We start from the raw sequence: 25,071 nt of genomic DNA, 5'->3' as shown, positions 1-25,071 counted from the left end.
TGTGTGACTTATTTTCCCTTTTCGTGTAACAGTATTGACAAGTTTTTGTTAACAGTCTGTCAATAGCTGTAGAGTTCTTGTTCATTTGTATTCTATGCTAAAGATTCTCTCAGACTGTCATAAATCAGATTTTTTCATTTTTAAAGAGAAAAAGTGAACAATTGTTTATGCACTAAAATTTCAGAAAACTGCAATATGTTGTTTTCTCAATCTATGAACTAGTAGAATAAAGTTAATTTAAAAATAAGGACTATCAGAGATTGATAGAGGAGGACTAATAAAAAAAATAAGGGACTAGTAAAAGAGATGTTTGGATAATAGGGGGGTTTCGTATAATTGGATTTGGCAGTTTTGCACTCATTCCAGTGTTGGGCATGAAGCAGGCTTCAGAGACTAAGAGTCTGCTCTTAGTTTCACAAAGGTTTTGAAGTCATGGTTTATTGTGCAACGTTTTTAAGTTGGAGTTAACTTTTAAAGTTTTATTTTCATTGTGTAACTTTTGCTTGGCTAAGAAATGAAAACATGATTTGTATTTCTAATCTAATTGTTTCCTAGGTTAACTTCTCAGCCTGGTGCTACACTACCAAATGGACGTAGCTTATGTAAGTGTATTACAGCCAACTCTTTAGTATCTACTTTTACATTTAATGATTTTATGTCAGTGGTTTTCGGTTGCATATATTTTTAATAACTTTACTGATTACTCGTTTTGACCCAAAAGTTTACTGTTTTGGCTCAGTTTCCTTCTGTCAACATCTTGGATGCTCTCTATGGACATGGGGAACATTCTCAGATGAAATTCCATTTCTCTTCTCAATTCAGACCTCTTGGCCATGATCTCGATGTCTTCCTTAATTACCAAATTTACTGTTAGGGACTAATTTTGGCCTTCCTCTCCCAGCTGGTCTCTTTAATTTACTTACTCTTTTTGCTCGTTTAAGATTTGGCCTTCTGTGGTTCTTAACATTACTTACTCCGTTATTGCTCTAGAGAGACCTGCCTTGTCTGCAGCTCCTCCTACCTTGGAACAGCTTTCCTCTTTGCTTCTACTGTTCAAACTCACCATCTCATTTCATAACTCGGCTAAAACCATGCTGTCTTTCATGTCCCCTTTTCATAAATGGTCTCATTTAATTCTGTGTTGACTCTGTAAATGTTAACTCATTAAGCATTTTTGGTATTTTTTTATTATTTATTGTGGTGCCTAAGGAACAATCAGGAGTGGGATCCCTTTTTGTTTGGCACTGTACAGAGTAGCTGGTACATTGTTTGTGAAATCAATGTGTTGTATCTGACCTTTTGATATTGCATTTGGAGGACTCAGAATTGAAACTGGGGGCCAAGTGTGCATTTTAGTATTGATGTTGACGTAAAAAATATTGAGTGGATATTTGAATATCAAATTTTTATCTTAAAATAAGATCTACAATATAAGGAAACAAGCTCGAGTCTGAAGAAATAGCTTGAAAAACAATTTTGATAGGAATTATATATATTTCTTTAGTGTATATAAGGGTGCTTGTATTGTGCTCCTTAGTTACTTCTGGTATATTGTTCTTGTTAAGTATTCTGCTTATTAATTCTTGTTTGTGAAAATGTTGTTTCCTGCATTTTAAAGTAGTAATACAAATTTCTCTTAGCTCTCAAAAGCCATCCCCTTCGAGGGGAAAAAAAGGGAGATGGGGACCATGCTTGCATAAACGGAGATATAGAAGTCAGAAAAAGTTGTCGGTCCAGGAAAAACAGATTTGAAACTTTGAATCAGAGTTTATTGTTTGATCAGCTAGTAAACAGGTATGTGGGGATACTTCAGTTGTATTCACAAAGCATCGTGATGATTTTTAATGAAGTTAGAAAACCCTGTCTTCCAGTGCCATCTCTGTGTTTGACTGTGAGAACATAACAGCGTGGAGGCAAGCCAGGTCGTGGTGTGAGTTAAAGGCTGGCTCCTGTGCTACCACTGCCAACGTTACCCATGCACTAAATGCAAAGTAGCTTACTGGGCTTGTGCTGAGGAGTAAGCTGCTTTGTGTTTACCCCTGGATAAAACCGTGTGCGTTGGCAGTTACTGCAGAGTGCCTAATGTGCTGGAAATCCACACCCTGGTTTGTCTCCTAGTAACCTGTTTATGTAGTGATACCTAAATGTGATGTAAAGTAGTAATTAGCAACAGCACTTGGAAAGCTTTCTAGATCTTGCCTGTATGATTTTGATCATAAAATATCAAAAGTGTGTAGCTTTCTTTTTTGTTGTTTTTTTTATTTTCGTTTTTTTTTTTTTTTTTTTTTTTTTTTTTTTTTTTTTTACCATTTGTTAGTAATTCACACAGGATTGGTGTCACTTTTTGACATTTACTGTGCAGACAAAGTAGGTCAGAGAGGGAGGCACGGTCTGGTCTGAGCACAGGAATGGGAGCCAGAAATATTTTGGTGAAATATTATTTCTGTGTGGCCCTGGGCAGGTCACTTAATGTGTGTCAACTTTCCCACCTGTAAAATGGATTTTAATAGGCACATCTGTGAGAGATTGCGTGCTAGTGCTTGAAAAATTATTTATGCATAAACATTTAATTGCCAAGTATGATCTTTATTGCTAAATGTATTCTGTTGAGTTTTTTATTAATTAAACATTCTTTTCAATTTACCTAGTAACTACTTGGTATCAGTTTACAAATTCATATTCAGTTACATTTATTTTTCTAGTTGCAATTCAATTTCCCCCCTCTTATCAACCATAGGAAAAAGTCTACCATGAAGATTGTAATTTGATAAGATCATGGTACTCAAAATCTACATGAACTTCTACTGATAACTGTGTGTCCAATAATCATTGGAGGTTTTTAAGAATAAGTTAGGTAAACATCTGTCAGCAGTGATTTAAGTATTGTTTAGTTTATTCTTGCCTGGCAAAGTGGGTGGATTTCTCTAACCGCCCGACCCGCAGCCCTGTTTTCTTTGATACTGAGTTATAGCATAATTTTACTTGAAGTAGTAAATGTCACACATCACAGATACTTGAGAAGAATTGTTTGAAATGGAGAAGGGCACTCATAACAAAATCTTGACTTTTTTTGACATCCGTGGACTACTTTCTAGGCAGGGTTTCACTCTTCAGATTTACTTTTAAACAGCTTGAAAGGAAGGAAGTGAAAATTTCTGCCTTCTTACAATTACTATACAGTTATAGTAGAATTCCAGAGGAAATCTATTACAATCACCATAGAAAGCAGTAAATAGGTGGTCAGAGCAGGTGGCCAAATATTTACCTTACTTTGCGTAATTCCCTGTTGTTTTCTTCCGTAGCAATAAAGTGTTTTGGACAAGGTTCTAAATCACATACCAGCATTGTTTTGCAATCTGTTTACAAATGCTTCAGATAATGAAAATGTAGTCTAATTAAATAATAGATGAGAAGTGGTAGAGTAATGAGCTCAAATAACGAACGTTGAAGCTCTAGGTGTTACTGATCTAACAGTTCTAAAATCCTTTATTTATTGGTGTCTCTCTGAGACCAGGGTAGGAGGATATGTAGCTTACAGGGTGGAGACATTGACTGCTTTCCCAGTATTATAATTAGTGGATAAAAAGCTTTACTATCTTACTCTGCAGATCTGACACCTTCCTAATCAGTTGCAAATTTGTATGCTACAATCTGCACTGAGCAAAAATAGACTTGAAAACATTATAACCTAATTTGAACCCATAGCATTAGCACTTCTTCTTATGCATACTTTTTAGTTTATATTCTGTAGGTTCATCTTTCAATTTTCTTTATTGCGGTTAGTGTTGTACTTAACTGATTGATAGATTCAGGAAGTGACCTTAAAATTTTCACATATTAAGCCATTTTTATATTTAGTCAGCTTGCAGACCTTGGAATAGCCATAACAGACCATAAAAATAGATATGTTAAGCTATTGCATACTATGTGGAAAGTTCTGCATGCCTACTATTTTAAGGCTGATTTTTATTTTTTTCTCTATTTATTTTGCTAACTGTTACATATATTTTAGTACTGCCGAAGCTGTCCTACAGGAAATGGATAATATTAACATCAGGAGAAATAGGCGGTCTGGGGAAGTAGAGCGGCTGCGAATGTGGACAGACACAGAATTTGTAAGTGCAGTGTCTCATCTCTTGGATAAAAGTACTACGAAAAGGGGAACATGTTTGTTTTCGTAATTCCCATGCTTTTGTTGGTAGCTCTGCCAAAAGGTTTCAGATCCTCATCAGCAGATAACATTAAAAAACTTGATAAACTCAGAAGAAAATTCACAGAAGTGATATGTATGTTGGTAGAATGTTAAATCTGATGAATTGAATTGACTGCCCTGCCCTCGTGATGTGCTGTGGTGGTCCTCCTTTGGTTTGAAGCACAAGCAGGTAGTCTGAAAACAGGACCAAGGGCTGTTATCTACTTTGTTCTCTAAAGTAGCCTCATACTGATTACTAACGATGTATTAGATAGTATAGAGGGGTTTATTTTACCACCCATTAAATTTGAAAATATTGTTTTTGTAGCCTACTTGTGGAAGGCTCTGTTGAAAAAACAGTTGGGGGCTAGAAATTGGATGTAGTATTACTTCCTGAACTGTGGGCTAACAACGTAAGTGATGTGGGACAGTTACTGACAGAGGTGTATGATATTTTTATTACAGGAAAACATGGATATGTATTCTCGAGTGAAAAGGAGGAGGAAATCACTGAGGAGAAATAGCTATGGGATTCAGAACCACCACGAAGTGTCCACAGAAGGCGAAGAAGAAGGTATGGATTGTATAGGATTATAAAGCTTTGTCTGAAATAACTATAAAACAAAGCTCTCCTGAACATAAAATAGCAATATATTACGCTACAGAAAATAATTTGGTTTTGGATCTGGATTTGGAATTATTTAATTGACCAATTAATAAAAGTATTGTGGGTAAGTAAACACTGAAAAAGTTAAAATTTAGGGATCTCTACAAATAGTTTTCTTTAAACAAAGCAATCCAAATTTATCTGAAGTAAGTAGAAAAAAGCTTGTTTTCTAAATATGTGTATTCTACATTCCCTTCCTCTTGTTTCCTGTAATACAAAAATAATGGAAACTTTCCTCATATTCCCTGTAACAGTCCTCTGTGTTGAAATCAGGATGTGGTACATGTAGCCCACAGCTCTGCGTGTTCTAATTGACTCGCTATTTCTCATACAGTGGATGACTGTTACCAGAAAGACTGTGTAATTGTCATCTCTGCATCTTACTTTTAATGAAAATATTAATTAAAAGTCTCTATTTTCTATCCATCTACTAAGTTTTAGAAAATGTGTAGAAACTATTCTATTTGAAATTCTGAATTCCTTTTAAAAATTGTTTGCAATTGCCCAATGGGTTAAAATTTATTAGAGAATGAAGGCATAATGGCCAACTCTAATGGCATGATCAACAGCATGCTTGGTTTCCTTAGGAAACCAGACTCAAACTTGACTTAAGGGATCCATACAGGACACAGCATAGTGTCTTTTGATTTTTGAACTAAAACCTTGCTGTAGGTTATTTGGTCTTTCCTAGTTAGTAAGAACACAGTCTTAATTCTGAGGTCCAGGGACAGAAATAGTGTTCATATTAATAGATGGATCTATGTGGTAACTTTATTATAGTGTGTTGCTTTGGTCTGTGTAAAAGTGATACTGTGGATCTTAAAATTAGAGTTATTTTTGTGCTATGTCAAATATTTGATGTTCCCAAGCAGCTATGGGAAAAGAGAGAAGAAAGGCATTTTCTTAATTTGAAGGATAATTACTGAAGGAAACAGATGACAGATATTTGCAGTTCACAGCTAAAACTAATTTGGTTATACTTTTCTTTCTGTTGTTTTTCCAGAACCTTCTGTGGGAAACTGAAATAAGTTTTTACAATAGGCTGTAGATTTGTCTTGGTCTTCAAATTCCTAGTGATTTACAAATCAGTGCTAATTAGTAGGAGGGGGATAGTTCTCAATGGCCATTAAAATGTTTAGGGTGAGGATAGTTCTGGCATCAAGAAGATGAGTTTTGAAGTTTTCTCTCCACCCCCCAACAGAGTCTCAGGAAGAAGATGGAGATATCGAAGCAGAAGAAGCTGAAGGAGAAGAAAACGACCGACCGTATAATCTAAGACAGAGAAAAACTGTTGAAAGATATCAGGCCCCTCCAATAGGTGAGTAACTAAGACAGTGCTTGTACAGTTCTGCTTTTCTGACTTCTAGGAATTTCACGGGTGTGGGAAGGGAAATTGGATAACTGCTCCTTATCCCTAAAAGAACTCCCATGCAGTGTTTAGTGACTTTCATTCTTGCCTCTGTTTTAGTTCACCATGTGAATGTGACTACTGAGAACAGTGGTTAAGTGTGGATTTTGGTAGTATCTCTCGTGCTTGCTGCCTCATTGGACTTTGCACATACTGTCATACGCTGGGCTCAGGGTTGCAAAGAATTTGACAAAAATTGAACTCCACCATCTAATAAATAATGACATAGCAAAGCTGCTGATTTCTTTGCCTCTTGAGTGATAAAACTAATTCATAACTAGATAAATTGCATAGTGGCAGTTGCCACATTTTGCAATGATGAGAAATTTCTTTTCTTAATTTGAGCTAATGGAGAAAACAGTGATAAAATTATTGGTAAGGGAATAATCTACCATTTTTGCAGCTGCATTTAGATTAGTTCATTCTTTTTTAACTGATGTTACAAACCTGTAACTTCTCTTACTCAGTGCCAGCTCACCAAAAAAAGAGGGAAAATACACTGTTTGATATTCACAGATCTCCTGCGAGAAGAAGCCATATCAGGTAAATGTCAGTCTTTTGGTACGTAGTTGTTTACTCCCCTTAAGTATGATTCTATTAGCTTCTGATTTTCAAAATATTCTTGAGTTGTATGTTTTCACTCATGCATATGAAGGGGTCTTGAATCGTATCTCAGGTTCAAATCCTGATCAGCATACAGAAGTGAATTTCACAGCGTTTCATGAAGCTTTTTTTAGAAGCTTTGTGATGAGCAGTCTCTGTGACTGGAAATGGTTGTTTTGCCAGTACTGGAACAAGAATTCTGCACTGCACACCAGATTTTTCTGTAAAGGCTTTTATTTAGTGTTCAATTCCAAAGCAGCAGTTTAGATAATGTCCATTTTCTATTCTAGAAGAAAAACTAAGTCAGAGTGGTTTTTTGTTTGTTTTCTTCTAGTTCAAGTTCCATCTGAGTAGTATTAGCAATTTAACATAAAGTTAACCAAACATGATTTTTGACTTGGATCTTTCGTGTCAAAGAAGTCTGTAACGTACCAAGTTCTCTTGTGAACACTCAAAAAGATTTATTTAACAAAATAGATGAGTTTTTGTAAAAACAAACTTACTCAGAGCCTAAAAAATTTTAACTCTGTAGCAGGATCTTAGGGTTCTACAAGTTTCTTTGTAATATAAATAATGTATAATTTTGAGGAGAATTTTATTTCTTGTAGTGTATGTTTTGTTGGATGATCTCTGAACTTTTAATTGCTAGTAAGATGTAAAGAGTTTGGAGGCAATTATCCCTTTAGCTTTAACATGTTTATTGCTCCTCTTCCATTTTATCTGTATTTCTCTGGGTATTTTACACTTCTACAGAAGTTCTCTCCAGTTGCATAATGTTCTTTTTGATACATTTTTAAATGCACTTAATTTTTGATCATTTTGCTGAAAACTGTTTTGCCTAATTTTCCTTTGGCAAAAAATAGCTCATCAATGTATTATCATGTTCATTACAAATGATGAAACTCTCACTGTATTCACTAAAAAGACATTAGTTTTCCTATTAGCTGATTCTTCTTAGTTCATGCAAAAAAAAGAGCTTTTTCAAACACACGAGTATTTTTGTGTAGAGAGGATGTAATAATATGCATTATCTAGTATTTTGAAAGAGTATTCTGAAATACTGTCATACTACAATAAGAAATGGGTCGTGCATACTTTGAACAGTAATTTTACTTAGATTCAGAAGTTAAACTAGTGTAATACTTTGTAAAGCTGCTGCTGTTCTGCTTTAACCTCATAAAAAGAGAGCATATGCTTTAGGAAGTATGGAATATTTTGAAAGAATAGAGGAAAGTATCAAACTGAGTAAGGAGACCTTGATATTTCTGTTATGATAAAGTTGGCTAAGGGTTGGAAGTTTCTACGTAGCTGTTTGAACTCAACCATGTGAGGACTGACTACTTAGTCACATTTGTTGAAGTAACATGGACTGGATTTTATAGGGATCTACTGCTATAGGAATGTTCATGTTGATATTGGACATCCTTGAGACAGTAAAAATGACGTTTCTGCCCTGCTCCCTCCCTCCTGCTCCCCGGGTATTTTGATATCTTCTTAATAAAACAAAAGTTTGCATGTGTGTGTTAAATGTGAACAGTACTGTATTTGATGTTACAATTTTGTTTTGTAAAAAAATCAAAACAGGCTGTACAACTGTGAAAAGGACTGAGCTTTGTATTTATTTTGATATTTAAATAGGAGAAAGAAGCATGCCATTCACAGCAGCGATACCACTTCGTCAGATGAAGAACGTTTTGAAAGAAGAAAATCTAAAAGCATGGCCAGGGCAAGAAATAGGTATCAAAATATCTTTGGTCTTTAGGAGTGTTTTATTCTTATTATTCATCAGAAAATCTGCTGAAAATAAGTTAGTATTTTATCGGTTCTGCAGACTTTTTGGTTCTACCTTGGATTGCCTGCAGCCATAGTGTAGGAGGATTGCTACTTATATATTAACGTAGATTTTGAAGTCTTTTGAAGAGATAATTAACAACAGTGATAAAAAAGATCCAAAGATTAAAAAAATAATCTGTTTCATTCGGCTGTCTTACAAGACATAACTTTGTCAGTTAAAATGTATTTTTATTCTTGGTGTAAAAACAGAGTAACTAGATTTACGTTGGTACTTGGTCCCAATTACTTCAGGTGTAACTTCAGGTGTACTCCCCAGTGCTGACTCTTCATATCTCTTACTGTTCTGTAACAATATGTACATTCTACACACGCAACATACAGTCTTTTTACCTTGCATTTTCCTACCAGTTATCTAAAAGTGGAAGATCTATAACACCTGTCAGTAAATCTACTTAGATATATTTGTAGGAAGACTGTTTTCTTTTTATGCTCTTCTTTTTCTATCTCTCGTTTGCAATATCATTCCTTTTTCCAACCTAATGAGTTCCAAAGACATGTACAACTATCAAAAGTGTAATTGCAAGTGTAACTGGTATGTTACTGGTACCTTTCTTTCTCCCTTACTCTGTGTATTTCGTCTGGTTTAGTACCTGTGTAAGGACTTGAAGCTTCTTTGAATATGCCGAGAAACTGAATCAGGTGCATATGATTAAGGATGATCGGAGAGTGCACCTTTTTTGCTCAGCTTTTTTTGTGTTAAATCAAAATAGTGTCCAGTCTTACTCTCCAGAATGAAATACATATATGCAGTCATAACACTATCTTTAAGGAACTACCAGATCTGGAACAATAATTACCAAAATAACAAGATAAATTTGGTTACCTCATCAAACCAGGAAGTTTCTTTTTAGGTACTCTGTTTTTATTGATACACAGAAGAATTAGTTCTAGAATTCTTTTATCTCAGTCTTGTAACTAACTTTTTTTTAGTAATAGTTTTGAAATTGGATGAGTAAGTTTAAGCGATTGCATGAAAATTGGTTAGCTTGATGTCTGTTTTAATTTAGTGGAGGAAGCCATTCAATCTCTTGTCTCTGTCCATTCCCTCAAAAATACTAAAACAGAACAATATTTTTTGTCGTTGTGGTTGAACAGGTGCCTACCTTTAAACTTCAGAGCGGAAGACTTAGCTAGTGGAATCCTACGAGAACGTGTGAAAGTTGGGGCAAGCTTGGCTGATGTTGACCCTATGATTGTTGATAAATCGGTACGTTCAGTTAAAACTTCTTTTTCCTTCCCCCAGTTATGCATAAGCAGAATTCACTGTAGTTTCTCATTAGCGTTGAAGTTAATTCATTATATACTCTTTGATCTATTTTAATTGTTCTAAAGCTGTTGTCTGTTTATTATTTTGGGCTATAAAGCATTTGCTTTTGGCCTGTAGCTGCCCATCAGGCTGCATACATACCATCAATCAGCTCAAATACCAATTTTTCAGCTGTATTTCTTTATTTACAGCCAGTTTTTGATTACTTGTAATACTGGAAGCTGTGATATCCTGAGCAGTGCAGAAACAGGTGTATTGACCACCTGGGGTTGTCCATGGTGCTAGCCACGTTGGTACTGTGCGGACCTCACATAGGATGTTGGTGTGGATCTTCAGTATCCTTGCTGACAAATCCGACTAAAGGGAATGTAGTCCAGGAACCCTCAGCTTGGCTTAGCAAAAAAAAAAAAAAAAAAAAAAATAAGAAACGATGTACACTAGTTTATGATGTGTGTTTGTGGAGAAGCTGCTGAATTAGTAGTAGAGCTGATCCACCGTCCAGAAGTATTTCAAGTATATTTATGTTACAGTGTGCCTGGGTTTAAAAATGCTCTCCAACGTGGGCTGGATTTCTGTCCAGGCATCCCTGGCACAGTTAGTTTGTGAACCAGTCACCTGGGTAACTGAGAATTAACTTTCTCAACTTTTTTATACTTGAGATGTCTTCTATTTTAATATTTTTTGATGAATGCATTGCTATTTGCAATTCTTTTTCCAAATGCACTGGTTTATAAGTAAAGGTTTTTTTGTGAAAAGCCATTGCTAATATGGACTTTGCTTTTTTTCCAAGGTGCGTTTTGATAGTATAGGGGGATTGAGCCATCACATCCTTGCACTTAAGGAAATGGTAGTGTTTCCTCTTCTCTATCCAGAAGTATTTGAAAAATTCAAAATCCAGCCACCAAGGTAGGTATATTTGCTCTTGTTGTATTTTGATTTCATTAAACTCTGAAGTATGCTTCCTTTGAAAACACATAGGAGACTTATTCTTTCCCTGAAGTGTTTACAGTTCAAATGGACTTACATGTCTGTAACTCCACTTGTCTATCAGAATACAATAAGCAGGATGAAGAGTACAAAAATCTAGTTTACTTTTCTTGTGGTAAGGCAAACTTCTTTGTGATTTTGTTGAAAGAGTTCTCAAGTGTTCTATTAAGGCAGCCTTAGTACCTTGACTTTATTATCAATAAATACAATTATTATCAATAAATATATAAAATTATCAAATGACTGTTATCAAATAATTGACTACACCAAGCTAAATGCTCATGTTTCTTTTATAGAAGTAATCTCAGTAACGGTATATTATGGTTTTAATGACAATCAGTCACTTCAGTTAGAGATTTAAATGGGTATACATAAGTAAATTGAAAATTTTGAGATATTTTTGTCATTTAAAGGAAATACATCACTCCAAAGAAGTAATAAAAATTGACTGAAGTATTAACAAAGATATACTATTTCAGGAGGTATTTAACTAGAGTAAAGCAATCCTTTGGAAGCTTAAGATCCTTCTGACTGATGTGCTTTACAAAGCAAAGATCTACTGATATGAAAGCATAAAACATACATGTCTTAAGAAGTCATGTTGAATATGCTATGTAATAATAATAGAACTTAAGTCTTTCTTCTCCAGGCTCCCTGTCTTCATTATAAAATTTGACTTGGAGTTTTTCAGGAGACGTAAAATAAGTTTGTGACTGTGTTGATCCATTTATCTTCAGGGGCTGTTTATTCTATGGTCCTCCTGGAACAGGTAAAACCTTGGTAGCTAGAGCTCTAGCTAATGAATGCAGTCAAGGAGACAAAAAGGTGGCTTTCTTTATGAGGAAAGGAGCAGACTGTCTCAGTAAGTGGGTTGGTGAATCTGAACGTCAGCTTCGACTCCTTTTTGATCAGGTTAGAAAAAATACATATTTTTAATATATGTTCTCTGTGTGCTTTTTTGTTTTGTTGCTGCACTGTGTTCTAGGCAGTCCATATTATTTGCAAATGAAACTAAATAAATGTTTTCGTTAATCAGGCAGGCTTTGTCCAATTTATATATTTAGTTGAAATAATAAAGGAATACTGAAATGACAACATTTTTTGACTTTGAAAACTGAGAGGAAAACGTTCCTGAACTTGTCCATTAATGAAATAGACAAAGTAGTTTGGGTGAAAATTGAAAAAAAATTAATGTAAATCAGTGAGTTTGAGTTTAGCTGGCATGTTCAAGATCTGCTCCTTAAAGGAGGATGCAGGATTGCACCTGCTATGTATATTTTATTACCCTTTTTTGGCTTGAAAGGTGATGGACAGAAGAGAGTCACATAAAGCAATGAAACGTAGTTGCTCAAACAAGCTGTTTTCAGACATGTCCAAACAAATGGATAATGGGCAGATAAGATGCTGTTTTCTGTAACTGAGTATAAGGTGTCTCAGTTTATGTTCCCTTTGCTGTTTTCAATCTTCAAAACACAGTAAAACTGATACACTGGTGCCATCTTGCTTATTCAAAGGAGAATGCAGTCTTTTTGCTTTGTCCAAAGCAGTACGGTAGTTGAAAATTCAGTTTTGTTTTCAGAGTACACCTTTTACCACAGGTATTTCAATATGTGTGCTAGTTTAGCATGTTATTGCTTTGTAATCAAAATAAACTGTTTTCAGTGTTAATGGAGTAACTATGAATTAACAGTGAATTCAATTTTTTTGCACACCAGGCATACTTGATGAGGCCCTCTATAATCTTCTTTGATGAAATAGATGGCTTGGCTCCAGTTCGTTCTAGTAGACAAGATCAGATTCACAGGTACTATTCTTCATGTGCTACCAGGGAAAATACATTATCTTGGTAAACTCTAAAGTATGATTTTATTCAGTTTCCAAGAAGGATTTTTACTTTTGCCTAACAGTAGTTACACTAGAAAGGACAGATTGAGATTTTATGTTCTGGAAAGTTACCTTTTCAGATTTTCAGACAGACTGCAATTTGCTGGGAATCAGCTTCTAATGGAAGTGACCTTTCAGCTGTATTATCAACTAAAGATTCCCATAGCTTTCCCTTTGCTTGCTGGTTTTATACTGTAAACAGATTCTGTTACCATGCCAATGGAATAACCTGTTGAAAACACTTTTTTATTCTAAAATTTTAAATTGTAATGTTCTGTGAATGAACTGAATACTTCTATCCTTTTGATACTGGATGATATGGAAATTTATCCTGAGTTACTGCCATATCATTTTTTTTTTTTTTTTGAAACATTTTTGTAGAAGTTTACTTTTTGATGTACTTTTCTTTCTGATTGCCTTCAATCTCAATTTTGCCGTGCTTTTTATCACAATGAAAAAATAGTGCATTTTTTGGGTGGTGGCATTTTGTATATAGATTTCATTCAAATCAAATAAGGAGAACAGGAAGGAGACTTTGGGGACAGCAGACTAGGTTATTGGAAACATGTGGCTTTATCTTGATGCACCTTTCTTTTGCTTGGTGCTACAGTAACTCTAAATGACATGGTGCATATGCTGTTAATGGAAGAGATCTTTTCAGAGACACAGCAAATAGTTTGCTGAGTTCTCATTCCCCAAAAGGTATAAAGGAGGAAGTTTGAATTTGTAGTTCTTACTGGAGTTGTAATACTAAATCTAATACAGATTAAATCAAAAGACTCTGTTGATTTGAGACTTGAAACAGTTATGTGTTTTATTTCAATTTAACATGTTTTTGAAGCTACAAATGTTGCTATTTGAAACAGGAAACTATTACAGTGTTCCCTATAATTTTTTTTTTGAAAACTCTCTTTTAGCTCCATTGTGTCTACTCTTCTTGCCCTCATGGATGGACTGGATAATAGAGGTGAAATAGTTGTAATTGGTGCTACAAATAGACTGGATTCTATAGATCCTGCACTCAGGAGACCTGGTCGTTTTGACAGGGAATTTCTTTTCAACTTGCCTGATCAAAAGGTAAAACTTAACAAAGTAGATTTATTAATGAGCTTTTTTTGTACATTACACATTTGAATGTCAATAATCAAACTTATGAAATACTAATTTCCATTAGTTCTTACAAGTATGTTAAATTTTATGAAGACACTATCAATGTGTTTTTACTAAAAATGTACGTAAAGTTGCATTGAACTTGAAATCTTCAGAATATAGTTAAAAATAGTAACAGAGGTAAATTGTTTGCAGTAAACTGAACTGCTTAGCTAAAAACTTCTTTTTGTATCGATCTGTATTAGGACCCCTGAATATTTGGGTTTAGGAAGTGTTAGAGTAACAGAAAATATCTTTATGTATACTGCAAAGCACATAAAAATTGTACATGTAGAATCAAAAGTTATGTTTGTGCCAGGAATATTTCAGTTCGGTATTCTAGATTTTTAAAAATTCAGCCAAAGTATTGCCTGAATTTATACTCGAAAGACCCATACTGTACATGTAGATAATGTATTTGGATTCTGTACAGTTTGAAAATGAAATACTTTCCAACTTCATGTGTATGCACTATGCTACTCAGCAAAATATTAATTGGTGAGGCATTTGACAGTAGAAGCTGTTAATCACAGATACAGCAATTACAGATTCAATTATAAAATTAAGATAATTCCTACTAGAACATGAGTTCTGATCGGTTCATATATAATACTGATGTTGATTAAACAGCAATTAAAATGCGTAACTGTTACACTGAAAAAAATTAATGCTTATATATAAAATTAAAAGACTGGAAAACCTTTGTTCCCAAGAGACCTTTGAGTGCAAAGTTTAATCTCATCTGGCTCAAGGACATACCAAAAATAGGAAAAATAACTTGCTATTTTCTTGAATAAATACTATATTAAAAAAAATATGTCATGGGTTTGGCTTGCTAACTTTTTTACTTTTATTTTTAAATCAGGCACGAAAGCACATTTTACAAATTCATACCAGGGATTGGAACCCCAAATTGTCAGACCCCTTCTTAGGAGAACTTGCTGAAAAATGTGTTGGTGAGTGTTATGATGATAGTACTTTCACTGTACATGTTTTCTCTTCTGCGTTAAACTTGGAAAGTATATTAAATGCATCAGGATATTTATTATTTTGACCTTTTTAAACTTTTGTACTTTCAACATCTTTTTTTTTTGTAATAAAACATGCTTCTGTCTTAATAAAATACAAGAAGAGTAGCTAGTAGTTGTTTGCAAGTAAAATAAAATCACTTTTCCTTTCTGTAACTTCCACTTGTCCTTATATAGGATGCATACCCACAAAGAGAAGCAAATAGAAATGGGAATTGGAATCTTCAGGTATACCACCTGTTAAATTAGTATACTACAGATAGGATAGGGAGAAGTGTTTTTTTTTTTTTTCTGTCTACATATGGAGGAAAAAAAATCCATGCTTTTTTCATACTTTTCATTTTTTCTTGACTGGCATGTTCTCCTCTGACAGAAATCCAGCAAACTACCCGGCCTTTGTTAAGGTGTTTTTTTTCCAGATTGCTAGCATTGAACAAACCCAAAGTGTAGATATAGGTGGGATGGGGCGGGGTGAAACACCACACCATGAGTACATTAAATATACCTTTGGAGCGCCCAAAGACCTGCTGTACTGAATGGAGGATGGTTGTTCAAGACAAACCTGCTGTTTAAAAGCTAATCAGAAACAAACCCAAATATTTTTATAGTGAATTTAACAGAGGAAGTGACCCTAAAACACGCACTACAAATCTCTTCTCAACAATTTGTCATGCAAAGATACATCCTCTGTCAGTCATCTGCTTGGAGAAGCACTGAAGTTCTCAGAAAAACGACAGTCTCAAATATCTGTGCATTGGAATCCATCATCAGAGAAATAAGAACTTTAAATTGAACATCAGTCCATTCAGTCAGCTACAGTACATCCGAATTATCCTCTTCATCCACAGGGACATCTATCATCGAAGCAGCATCCCTCCGCTTTTGATGCACAAAGACCTCAACATCTTCTGGTGAGGAGAAAACATAACTATCCAGCAAACTCCAGATTTAAGCCTTGCCGGGTATAAGACAGCATGTGCCAAACTCATTTCATGTAAATTCTGCTTGATTTGTGCAAAGACGTGATGCTGCTTAGTTGGGAGAGAGGGGAATAGTTGGGATAAAACCCCTTTTTTTCTTTGAAAATTCACCAAATTTTTGCATTGAGAACACAATTATGTTTTTTAAAATTTCAGACCACAGAGAAAGCCATTTGTAGGTTCGATAGGAAGACGTTCTTTGTGCTCAGTAAAGCCTGTTCTGTGGAAAAGTCAGCTAACTGAAAGAAATACCATTTTCTGTTTCCTTTGGCTTTCCTGTTGTCCAGCCACTGTGCACTTGATTTTCTCCATTCTGTGTCTTGGAATTTAAATGTTTCCATACATCAAGATTAAAATCTTTTGACAATTACAGAGACCTTTTAAAACAGTTGAAGAATGGTTTATCTTCTTCATCTTGAGATTGCATCATCGTTTCTCTAAGTGAAATCTGCAGCAACTGATAATTTAAACAGGCATTCCAGATTCTTTGTGGCCGTGCAAGTTGAACTCATTGGCCCACTTGTCACTTTGATAGAGTACATACTGATCCATTTCCTCTTGTGTACAGTTCTTTTTTCTATTTAAAGCCCCTCCCTGTACCCCCACAGAAAAGCTGCCTAGACTCAACAGGCTTTTTGCGCAGCATGGTTTGTACCTCTCTCCAGTTCAGCAAACTTGGCAACACTTACCTATGAGCGTGTGGATCCTGATGAAGAAAACTGCTGAAATACTACCAAAGTAAATGACTTTGGGGAAGCAGCTGTCTGCGACTCAGAAATTTAAGACTGGGGGTGTGACTATAAGGAAATTACAAGCAAAAAGCCTCAGGACTTGCAAAATACAGATTATTTCCTGAAGGCTGATTTTTATCCAAGGTGTTACGGATTATAGACCTGTTAGGAGATTTCTGTGTATGTGTATGCGAGCATTAAAGACCACACTTGACTGAATGGCCGCATAAATGCACTGAGTGTGAGACAAAATGAAGCAGCTTTGGGGAGAACATGGACTTGCTCGGAAGACCACACACTGATGTCTTACTGCTGCCTTCCATAAGCACAAGTACTTACTGCTGGTTTTGCCATGTAGGTGTGTGCTGGAGGTGGGCCACAGCAATCCCAAACTTTATAATCTTTGCTTATCTCTTGTGCTTACTTCATTGTCCACGTTCAGAATGACAGCACTCTGTGGTTAGGTAGACTATTAACAACAGTCTTGTAGGAAGCAAAATACGCTAGCAACAGAAAAGGTTTGAATTCCTTCATCTTGCAGATGAATCTTTTTGCAACGTAAAAAGAGGGTTATTTAAATAACATTAGATACAATTGTAAAGAAGCAAGCCATCAAGATGCTTGCTAAGCACATCTGATTCTGTGCTTATTTTTGAAGCAGTGTTTTGTGACGAAATGGTTTATTGTTGCATCTTTCTTTCCTATCCGAGTGTAATGTTGGAAGGGGAAGTTCCAGCATTACTGTTCACATTGCTTTTCATTTCTCTTATACTGAATTTTGGTAACGAACTTTCCCTGCAGTCCATTGGAGGAGCTGTAGGGAGTTTCACTGCAGAAATTGCAAGTGGTCAAGATTGATAGACCAGATGTTAGACCTAGCTCAGCAGTTTGTTGTATTTTGGGGTGGATATTGGGCAGAAGAAAGTTTAGAGAGGGTGTAATTTATGCACAACAAACGTAGAAGAGTATGGCTTTAAAATTTCAGTGATCAAAATTCTTTGGAAACCTACATGGGAATCTACTTTTTTGCTGTGCTGTTCTTTCAAAGTTTCATGTCAAAAATACTCAGCTCAGTGTTGTGGTTAGAGGTGGAACAAAATGGGCTTCTTGATAAGAACACTTAATTTAGTTCTAAGTTGAGGTGTGCCGGTGTGTTTTGCCAACCAAACTGAACATCATCCTTTGTGGGATCCTTTAAAAATGGAATTAAATGCACTGAGCCTTGGTTATGAGTTAAAGTTTCAATTTAGACAAAGGTAAATTCAAGTTATTTACTCCTTCCACGACACATTTTATTTATTGTTCCCTTTGTCAATACTTTACTTTTTTCTTGTCTTAATCAGTGTGCATTTATTTCTTAGAAACAAAAAACTATGCAGTGTTTCACAAGATACAGGATTTTTGCAGTTTTCCTGTTGCTGAAATGGATGTACAGTGTGCACAAGAGAGTCCCTCAGAAAGAGACGCCAATTATTACTCTTCAAATGTAATTGCTCCTGAGAAATGAAAAATAGAAACGGAGACTAATTGTGTATCCGATCACCTGAGAATTTAATTTTAAAAATAGGCTACAGGCTATTATTTCCTAATTTTGCCAATCCTTGGAGATGCACAAGCGGTGATTAAAAAGACTGTTAGAAAGTGGTATTACAGCATTTATTAATAGAAAAATTGGAAAGGACGTAGCTCCTGAGCCACTGAATCTTTTGTGCCAAAGATGCTAAACTAGTTTTTAAGGCGACAGGCCCCTGGAGTTCCATATATGTATCTCTTGAACATCTTTGGTTTAAGCTTTGGTTTAGTGCCCCTTAAACTTCTGCTTAATTCAGTATGCTCGTTAAATGAAAAGTGGACCAATTCAAATGGAAAACACACAACTGATGTTGAAAGAAAGCAAAATGTAGAGGAAAAACCCTGGTTTTTATTTCTCTGATGCAGAGGTACTGTTCAGTAGGTTCATGTCGTTGATGGAGTGTGCCTGAATGGTTTTGATTTTGTGATGGGGGTTAGTTTAAAAAAAAAAAAAAAACAAAAAAAACAACACCACCTTGGTAGTGAGAATAATTAGTTGCCTGATGATTTAAATGGATGTGTTTGAACATGTTTCAAATGTAACATGTATATTTAATTTTCGGGTGACTTGGGAGTGTGAATTACTAGCTGCTTCTTAAGTAACAATCGCAATGTGCGCTGACCACATCTGCACAATTATAATTACTAACCTTTCTGTGAAAATGGAAAGCTTAGTTTAAAAGTTGTGTAATAAGTCTGATGTTCATGGTGTTCTTTGTGTGATTGTTTCCTGAATTACGTTCAAGCGTGTATGAGAAACTCAGGTGGAATTTTAAGTCTCATCCACTTTGAGTTATCTTTATAGCTGAAAAGTTGGCATCTTCTATTATTATCCCCCCAAATTAATATAACTGAAAGATGGGAAAGGAAAATTGTCTGTCTCCCTTATTTTAATTGCATTGGTTCTTATTTTTCAACGCACTGTACAGAACCTACTTTGTTTCTCATTGCTATATTCGTTTTTGTAAAAGCGTGTGCCAGTAGCCCTGACAACACCAGCAGATAAATCGAGAAGCAAGGCAGGCTCCAGTTTTGGACTTGGTGCTTCCAAAAGACCAATACAAAAGTGGCATAGAAAAAGTTTGGATGGTGTAACACCTTGTGGGGAGAGGGGGCAAGCTCTGGTTAAAAAAAAATAAATAAATCAAGAACAATTTATGTAAGGAATTGATGAATTAGTACATTTTGCACTTTTTTTTTTTTTTTTTTTTTTTTTTTTAGCAATACCATGAACTTATGTGATGGTATGTCTATACAACACACTACCTTTTCCTATAGTGACTGTAGTTCTCTAAAAGACTTCTCCCACTGGAATAATAATTTACCTCTTTTGAAAGATGGACCTTTGTGCTACAAAATATGGTGCCATATTAATAGCTTTTGCTAAGAGATACAGGGAAAATTTGAAATCTAATTTGTAGCTCTAGGGAAAAACCCCAAGCCATTAGCACTGCAAAAGACACAGGTGTTTAGTCTCTCAGTATTTGATAATCTGTTTGTCAGTAATGATGGCTAAGCAGCTATCGGTAGCCACCTGTAGATATTTAGAAGCTAGACTGAGTGAAAGTTCTAATGCTTTTTAGTTTTGTTTTTTTTTAATTTTTGGTTATATTCGTAAAATCACAAAACTGTAAGAAATCTAAAACATTTTCCGTGATGGTAATGGTTCAGTTTTTTCCCAAGGGTCCATAGTGTGCTTTTTTTAACCTGAGAATTATTTTCTTTATTGTATTCATTAACCGTTTTTCTTTATACTACTTATTTTCTCCTTCTGTAATATTTTGATGACCATCCAGTATAACAAACCTTGCCTTTTTTCTAATAAATAAATAAATAAATAATATAAAAAAAAAAGGTGCTAACTGTTACAAATGGCTAACATACTTTAGACAGCATGAAGAAAAAGGAAGAGCGATGACACACCTAAAACAATGGGCTGAAAATAAACGCTATCTAGTGAAAACATAGGTCATTTTAACCTTCATACAGGATTCATTTCTGGCCATATTTCAATGTAACTGTACATAATTTCTTGGTATACAGCACTGTCACTGGATTACAACCTGACATGTTTTGGCAGATGCTTTGTGGACCCTGATAACAAAGTATTACTGATTGTTTTCAGCTTCAGGTGTGCTTGAAATGTATGCAGCACAACAGTGCTATTTCATGGAAGATATCTCTATATTATTTTTTTTGTGCACTAGGGTACTGTGGAGCTGACATAAAAGCACTTTGCACTGAGGCTGCCTTGATTGCCCTGAGACGACGCTACCCCCAGATTTATGTGAGCAGTCAGAAGCTACAGCTCGATGTTTCTTCAGTAGTTCTCAGTGCACAAGATTTTTATCATGCAATGCAGAATATTGTGCCTGCTTCCCAACGTGCCGTGACATCTTCAGGACATGCGTTATCTCCTGTGATCAGACCACTGTTGGAACGTACCTTCGCTAACCTCCTTGTGGTTTTACACAAAGTGTTTCCTCATGCTGAATTCAGCCAGGGTGAAAGAAGTGAAGGTACGTGGCTTTTTGGTTTGTATTTGTTTTGTTTTGCAAATCATGTTTCAATTTAGAAAAAAAAAATCAGCTGGCTTTTTTGTATTTCTAGTCGGATGTGTGTTTGGCTTAGTGTTTTGTTCCAAGCCAACTGTACTTACATTTGATGTTTCATAACTATTTTTGCTGATTTCCAGTTGCTGTAGCATTTAATAAACTGTCCTGTATAGCCCAATATCCCATAGGCTCGAGTGCCATCTAGAAAAAAGGAAGACCCCTGAGTGACTTAAAATTTAAATATGAGAAATAATGGAGTGTAATCAGGTGGTGGAACAAAAGAAAATAACGAGAGACTTGCTCAGCATGTTAGGCCCTGCAATCAGTGTTCCTGTGCTGAGTGTCAATTACCTGTCCACAATTCCTTGCTTGTTACTGGGGCAGAAGCAGGCTGCAAAAGAATGGTACAGGGAGCTCACAGCTCAGCAGGTGAGCGTGTGCTTAGCCGAGATACCTGAGCCTGTGTCACGGTCATCAGCTGGATAACGAGCAAGTCCTGAGGCTTTCCTCCCCTCAGAGGGGCCTGATGCACTTCTGATCCTCTGAGCTGATTCTGCTGCGTTAGCAAGTTGAGAGCTATTTGCTGTTCTGTCAAGTTAGCTTTTTTGCCAAATTAGTGAGTAAAATCCAACGCACTGAGGGGTCCGACGCGTGCCAGAACCCTGCTGCGAGGGGAGCATCGCGAGTGCATCGAGGAAGCAGAGAGTAAGAAGGAATGCTGCTGGCTGTTTCGGTTGGCAGAGAGTCAATGGGCTCTGTGTTTTGTGCTCCCAGGGCCATACTTCAATAGTTACCCTGGTCACTTCTCGGTTTTTAAATGTTGAAGAAGTTACCTTGGTTTTTCATAACCATTTATCGTGACATATTTGTTTATTGCTCTTATTTGGGAACACCGTCACCCCACCGACTTTATAAACAGTCTTGTGCTTGTGTGTAATTAACTTGAAAATAGCCTGATCATAAAGCAAATCTGCAACAGCTATAACTTTTTTTTCCTATTCCAGAGCATGCTTTCAGTCTGCAGCCCTGGGAGCTTAGACTGATCCTTGTGCTGGCTGCTGCACCTCCACGAGCCCAGCTGTGCATTTTTGCTCTGTCCCTTATACTTCATGGATGTGTCAGGCCCTTCACTAAATCATTTTGCTGGCTGACTAGTCCAAAAACAGTGTTTTTGTTGGGTTACTTTTCTGCTGACTGGAGGATAGCTGAAGATGTCAGCAAGTGTGGATCTGGCATGAGATGGGGCCTGGGAGTGTGTGGTGGTGGGTCAGGAGAAGTGAGCTAGCTTGCAGCCGTGGTTAGACTGCTTTAGGCTCTCTTGAAACGCAAGAAACGCAAATCTCCCACTCTACTTACAGCCTGTTGGTAAAGCCTCATTTGGAGACTGTCTAATTGTTAAGGAATCGAATTAGAACTTCCTCTCTTTGTTGTGAAGTTTTGTTTCAGAATATTTGACGCATGAACATAGGACGTTGCCTATGGTCTGCATTTGGTTTAGCAAAAATTCTGCCTGTTGAGGTCTGCAGTGAGCCAAGAGTTCGGAGGCTTACGGCCAGTTGATTTGAAGGGCTTTTATCTTTGCCCTGAGTTAGATGTCCAGCAGCTTCTGACCTGATACTTCCTGATACTGTCTTAATTTTGGCCACTTTTGGGGATTTGCAAGCCTTCATTACACTTCCTGAGGAATGGCTGTCAGAAGCATGACTGCATCACCAAAAGATTCGTTGTGTCCTCCTCTCATACCAGCAGAATATTATTTCTGCTTGGCCTAGTCTGAATCCAATTTCCTACATCATCACACAGCTAAATGTGGGAACTTTTGTCTCTAAACAATTTCTCCTGGGACAGTAAGTCTGTGTGCCTAGCTGTTAAACCCCATCCCCGTCCAATGCTGTCAACACTGCCTTGAACTTCATTTCTTTGTTCAGTTGCGGTCATTTGGTCAGGGTAGAAGTACCTGGTTTTGTGTAGATCAGGTAAAGCATGTGGGTGGTACATCTGTGAATAACTCTCAGGTCTCTCTATTTCATGGTTTTGTTTCACAGCAGTCCGTTTTTCAAAGTGGCTGGGGCCATCTTGAGCCGCTGTTAGGATGTCTGGTGGTCACCCCACAGCAGCAGGACTTAGAGCAGCTCTCAGAAGCTCTGCCTGGCCATTGCAGAGCTTTTTGTTCCACTCGAGGTCTCCTATCTGCATTGTTCCTACTGGCCATTTTCACCCTGTCCATGCAGACTGGTTTCTTAAGGGAATGAGAATGGCTTATTTAGGGTAACATCAACGAAATTCCTTTCCAAGGGGCACATAAAGATCTCACAACAGTTTATTTTCCATTATCTAATTGCAGCAGTCTACTCTTCATCCCATGGCAGCTTGGGTAGCTAATTTAGGGGAACCTAATGTTCAAATGTGTGGCTCTTCTGCCAACTGGTTGTTTTCATTTAATGCCAAACTTGTGTTTTTTTTAGCAGTTCTTTGTCCCTCTAGGCTGTCTTTAGAATGTGATCAGTGTTTTAGCTTTTTGTTTCTGAAGGGCTATATAGAAATTATTTCAGTTCATTATGTTAATATATAAGAAAAGGAGTTCGCATAGATCGAAGTATTGGATATGAACATGGAATTAGTTGCGTGGATTGTGATAAATAGTAGGTTGATGCGTTTGGCAAATTATCAGAGGGTAGAAAACAATCCCTTGGAAACACACACTGTCCAGGTGATTATGCTGAGAATAATTTTGGAAGAAGACTACCTGTAAAAATTTGGGCACTTGTAACAAAGAAATGCAAAATTCTATATAATCTGAGGAATTCCAGATTTTATAATGTCAGCCTTGAAGAATGATTAGCAGTGACATTAAACTAAAGGAAGCATTGAGTAACAAGTTAAACTTTTTTTGTATTTGTGAAATTGTTCTGCCTGATGGTTTAAAAATAAATTGTAATGATGATTAGACTTCTACAGCATTTAATTTGTTTTGTTTTGTGAAGTATCTATTATTTTGTGTTTTGATATTTAGATAGTTGTAACTTTTGTCTACTCTTGAAAATAAGTGTTATAATTTCCTTGAAGTAAATTGTAATGCCTTTCCTTGTTTGTTGCAAGTATAAGTAATAAGCCTCTAATTAATATATTTCTTGGAACAGATGTACCAAGTCTAATATTAGATGATAGTGAAGATGAGAATACTTCATCGATTTTTGAGACGAGCTGTCACTCAGGATCACCAAAGAAACAGTCATCAGCTGCTATACATAAACCCTACCTTCATTTTACGATGTGAGTGTTTCTCTAATGCCTCTAACCAGAAAGATAAAACGATGGCATTCTTAGATCAGCAGAGGTAATAAAGATGTGTTGGCAGTGGTTTCGTGGGATAGAAACATGTAAGTGTACAAATAAGAGTTCTTAGATGGGAACGGTTTTTGGAAGGGCCACATCCTAAACATGGCAATCAGAAATAGCTTGCAACAGACAGATGTGGCCTAGAAATAAGGAACTTAACGTTAATTCTCTATTTGTAACAATATTGATTTGAAAGACTAAGAATTAGGAAGGAGAAGTATTGGGAAATGTTTTGGAGGAAAAGATTTAGAGGTTAACTCTGTAGAAAAAGTTAAAATGACAGTATAAATTGTTTGTCAGACCAGTTGTCTTGGTCTGAAGCACTGCTGAGCTTCGGTGTATGCAGCTGTTTGGATAGGTTATATAATTATACTTTTGGGGTTTTTAACATGTTTTTCCTTGTTAATCATGGAAATTTGGAAAGTGTGAAATTTCGTTGAATCTTTCCTGTTTAAATTGGATTAGCTACAGTAATTACCAATGAGAAGGTTTAAAACTATTCAAACTAAAAGCAAAAGAAATATTACTATGTTCTGTGGGGAGTCTGCTTAATAAAGAAAGTGAAGTTAGGAGAACTGCTCAGTAGTAGATAGCTCTACTGCTTAGTAGAGCCATCTTGTGGAAAAATGTTAAATTTTTTTGTGTGCTAAAGAATGATGCCAGAACAGCACTTACGGAAATTTGAGCTTAAATATAAGGTTTTAATTACAAACCATTTAAGTTCTCCCAGAGGTGCATGGTCAAGAGTTTTAATACTTTAAGATTTTGTTGTGAAAGAGGGAGGGGGAACGAGAAAACAGAAAAACAATATATATTTGTGTGGATGTGTCTCAGTAAAATAATCTGGAAGACTCT

General features: G+C 36.1%; 1 protein-coding gene across 2 annotated transcripts in view; it reads left to right on the top strand.

The window, feature by feature from the left end:
• The window catches only part of ATAD2B (ATPase family AAA domain containing 2B), an 82,547-nt gene that overhangs the window by 16,994 nt on the left and 40,482 nt on the right, over nt 1-25,071 (top strand). For both annotated transcript variants that reach the window (XM_032184556.1, XM_032184555.1), the window contains exons 3-17: nt 556-602; nt 1,641-1,794; nt 4,013-4,115; nt 4,658-4,766; nt 6,061-6,177; nt 6,735-6,810; nt 8,509-8,607; nt 9,820-9,931; nt 10,782-10,897; nt 11,716-11,890; nt 12,694-12,782; nt 13,780-13,939; nt 14,877-14,967; nt 20,530-20,841; nt 24,018-24,150. In XM_032184556.1, coding sequence (XP_032040447.1) covers nt 556-602; nt 1,641-1,794; nt 4,013-4,115; nt 4,658-4,766; nt 6,061-6,177; nt 6,735-6,810; nt 8,509-8,607; nt 9,820-9,931; nt 10,782-10,897; nt 11,716-11,890; nt 12,694-12,782; nt 13,780-13,939; nt 14,877-14,967; nt 20,530-20,841; nt 24,018-24,150 — 1,893 coding nt within the window. The remainder of the gene's footprint in view (nt 1-555; nt 603-1,640; nt 1,795-4,012; nt 4,116-4,657; nt 4,767-6,060; nt 6,178-6,734; nt 6,811-8,508; nt 8,608-9,819; nt 9,932-10,781; nt 10,898-11,715; nt 11,891-12,693; nt 12,783-13,779; nt 13,940-14,876; nt 14,968-20,529; nt 20,842-24,017; nt 24,151-25,071) is intronic.

Source organism: Aythya fuligula, chromosome 3, assembly GCF_009819795.1.
Source record: "Aythya fuligula isolate bAytFul2 chromosome 3, bAytFul2.pri, whole genome shotgun sequence".
Lineage (NCBI taxonomy): Eukaryota > Metazoa > Chordata > Aves > Anseriformes > Anatidae > Aythya > Aythya fuligula.
Note: the sequence above shows the minus strand (reverse complement) of the source record. Positions and strands in the feature narration are given on the sequence as shown.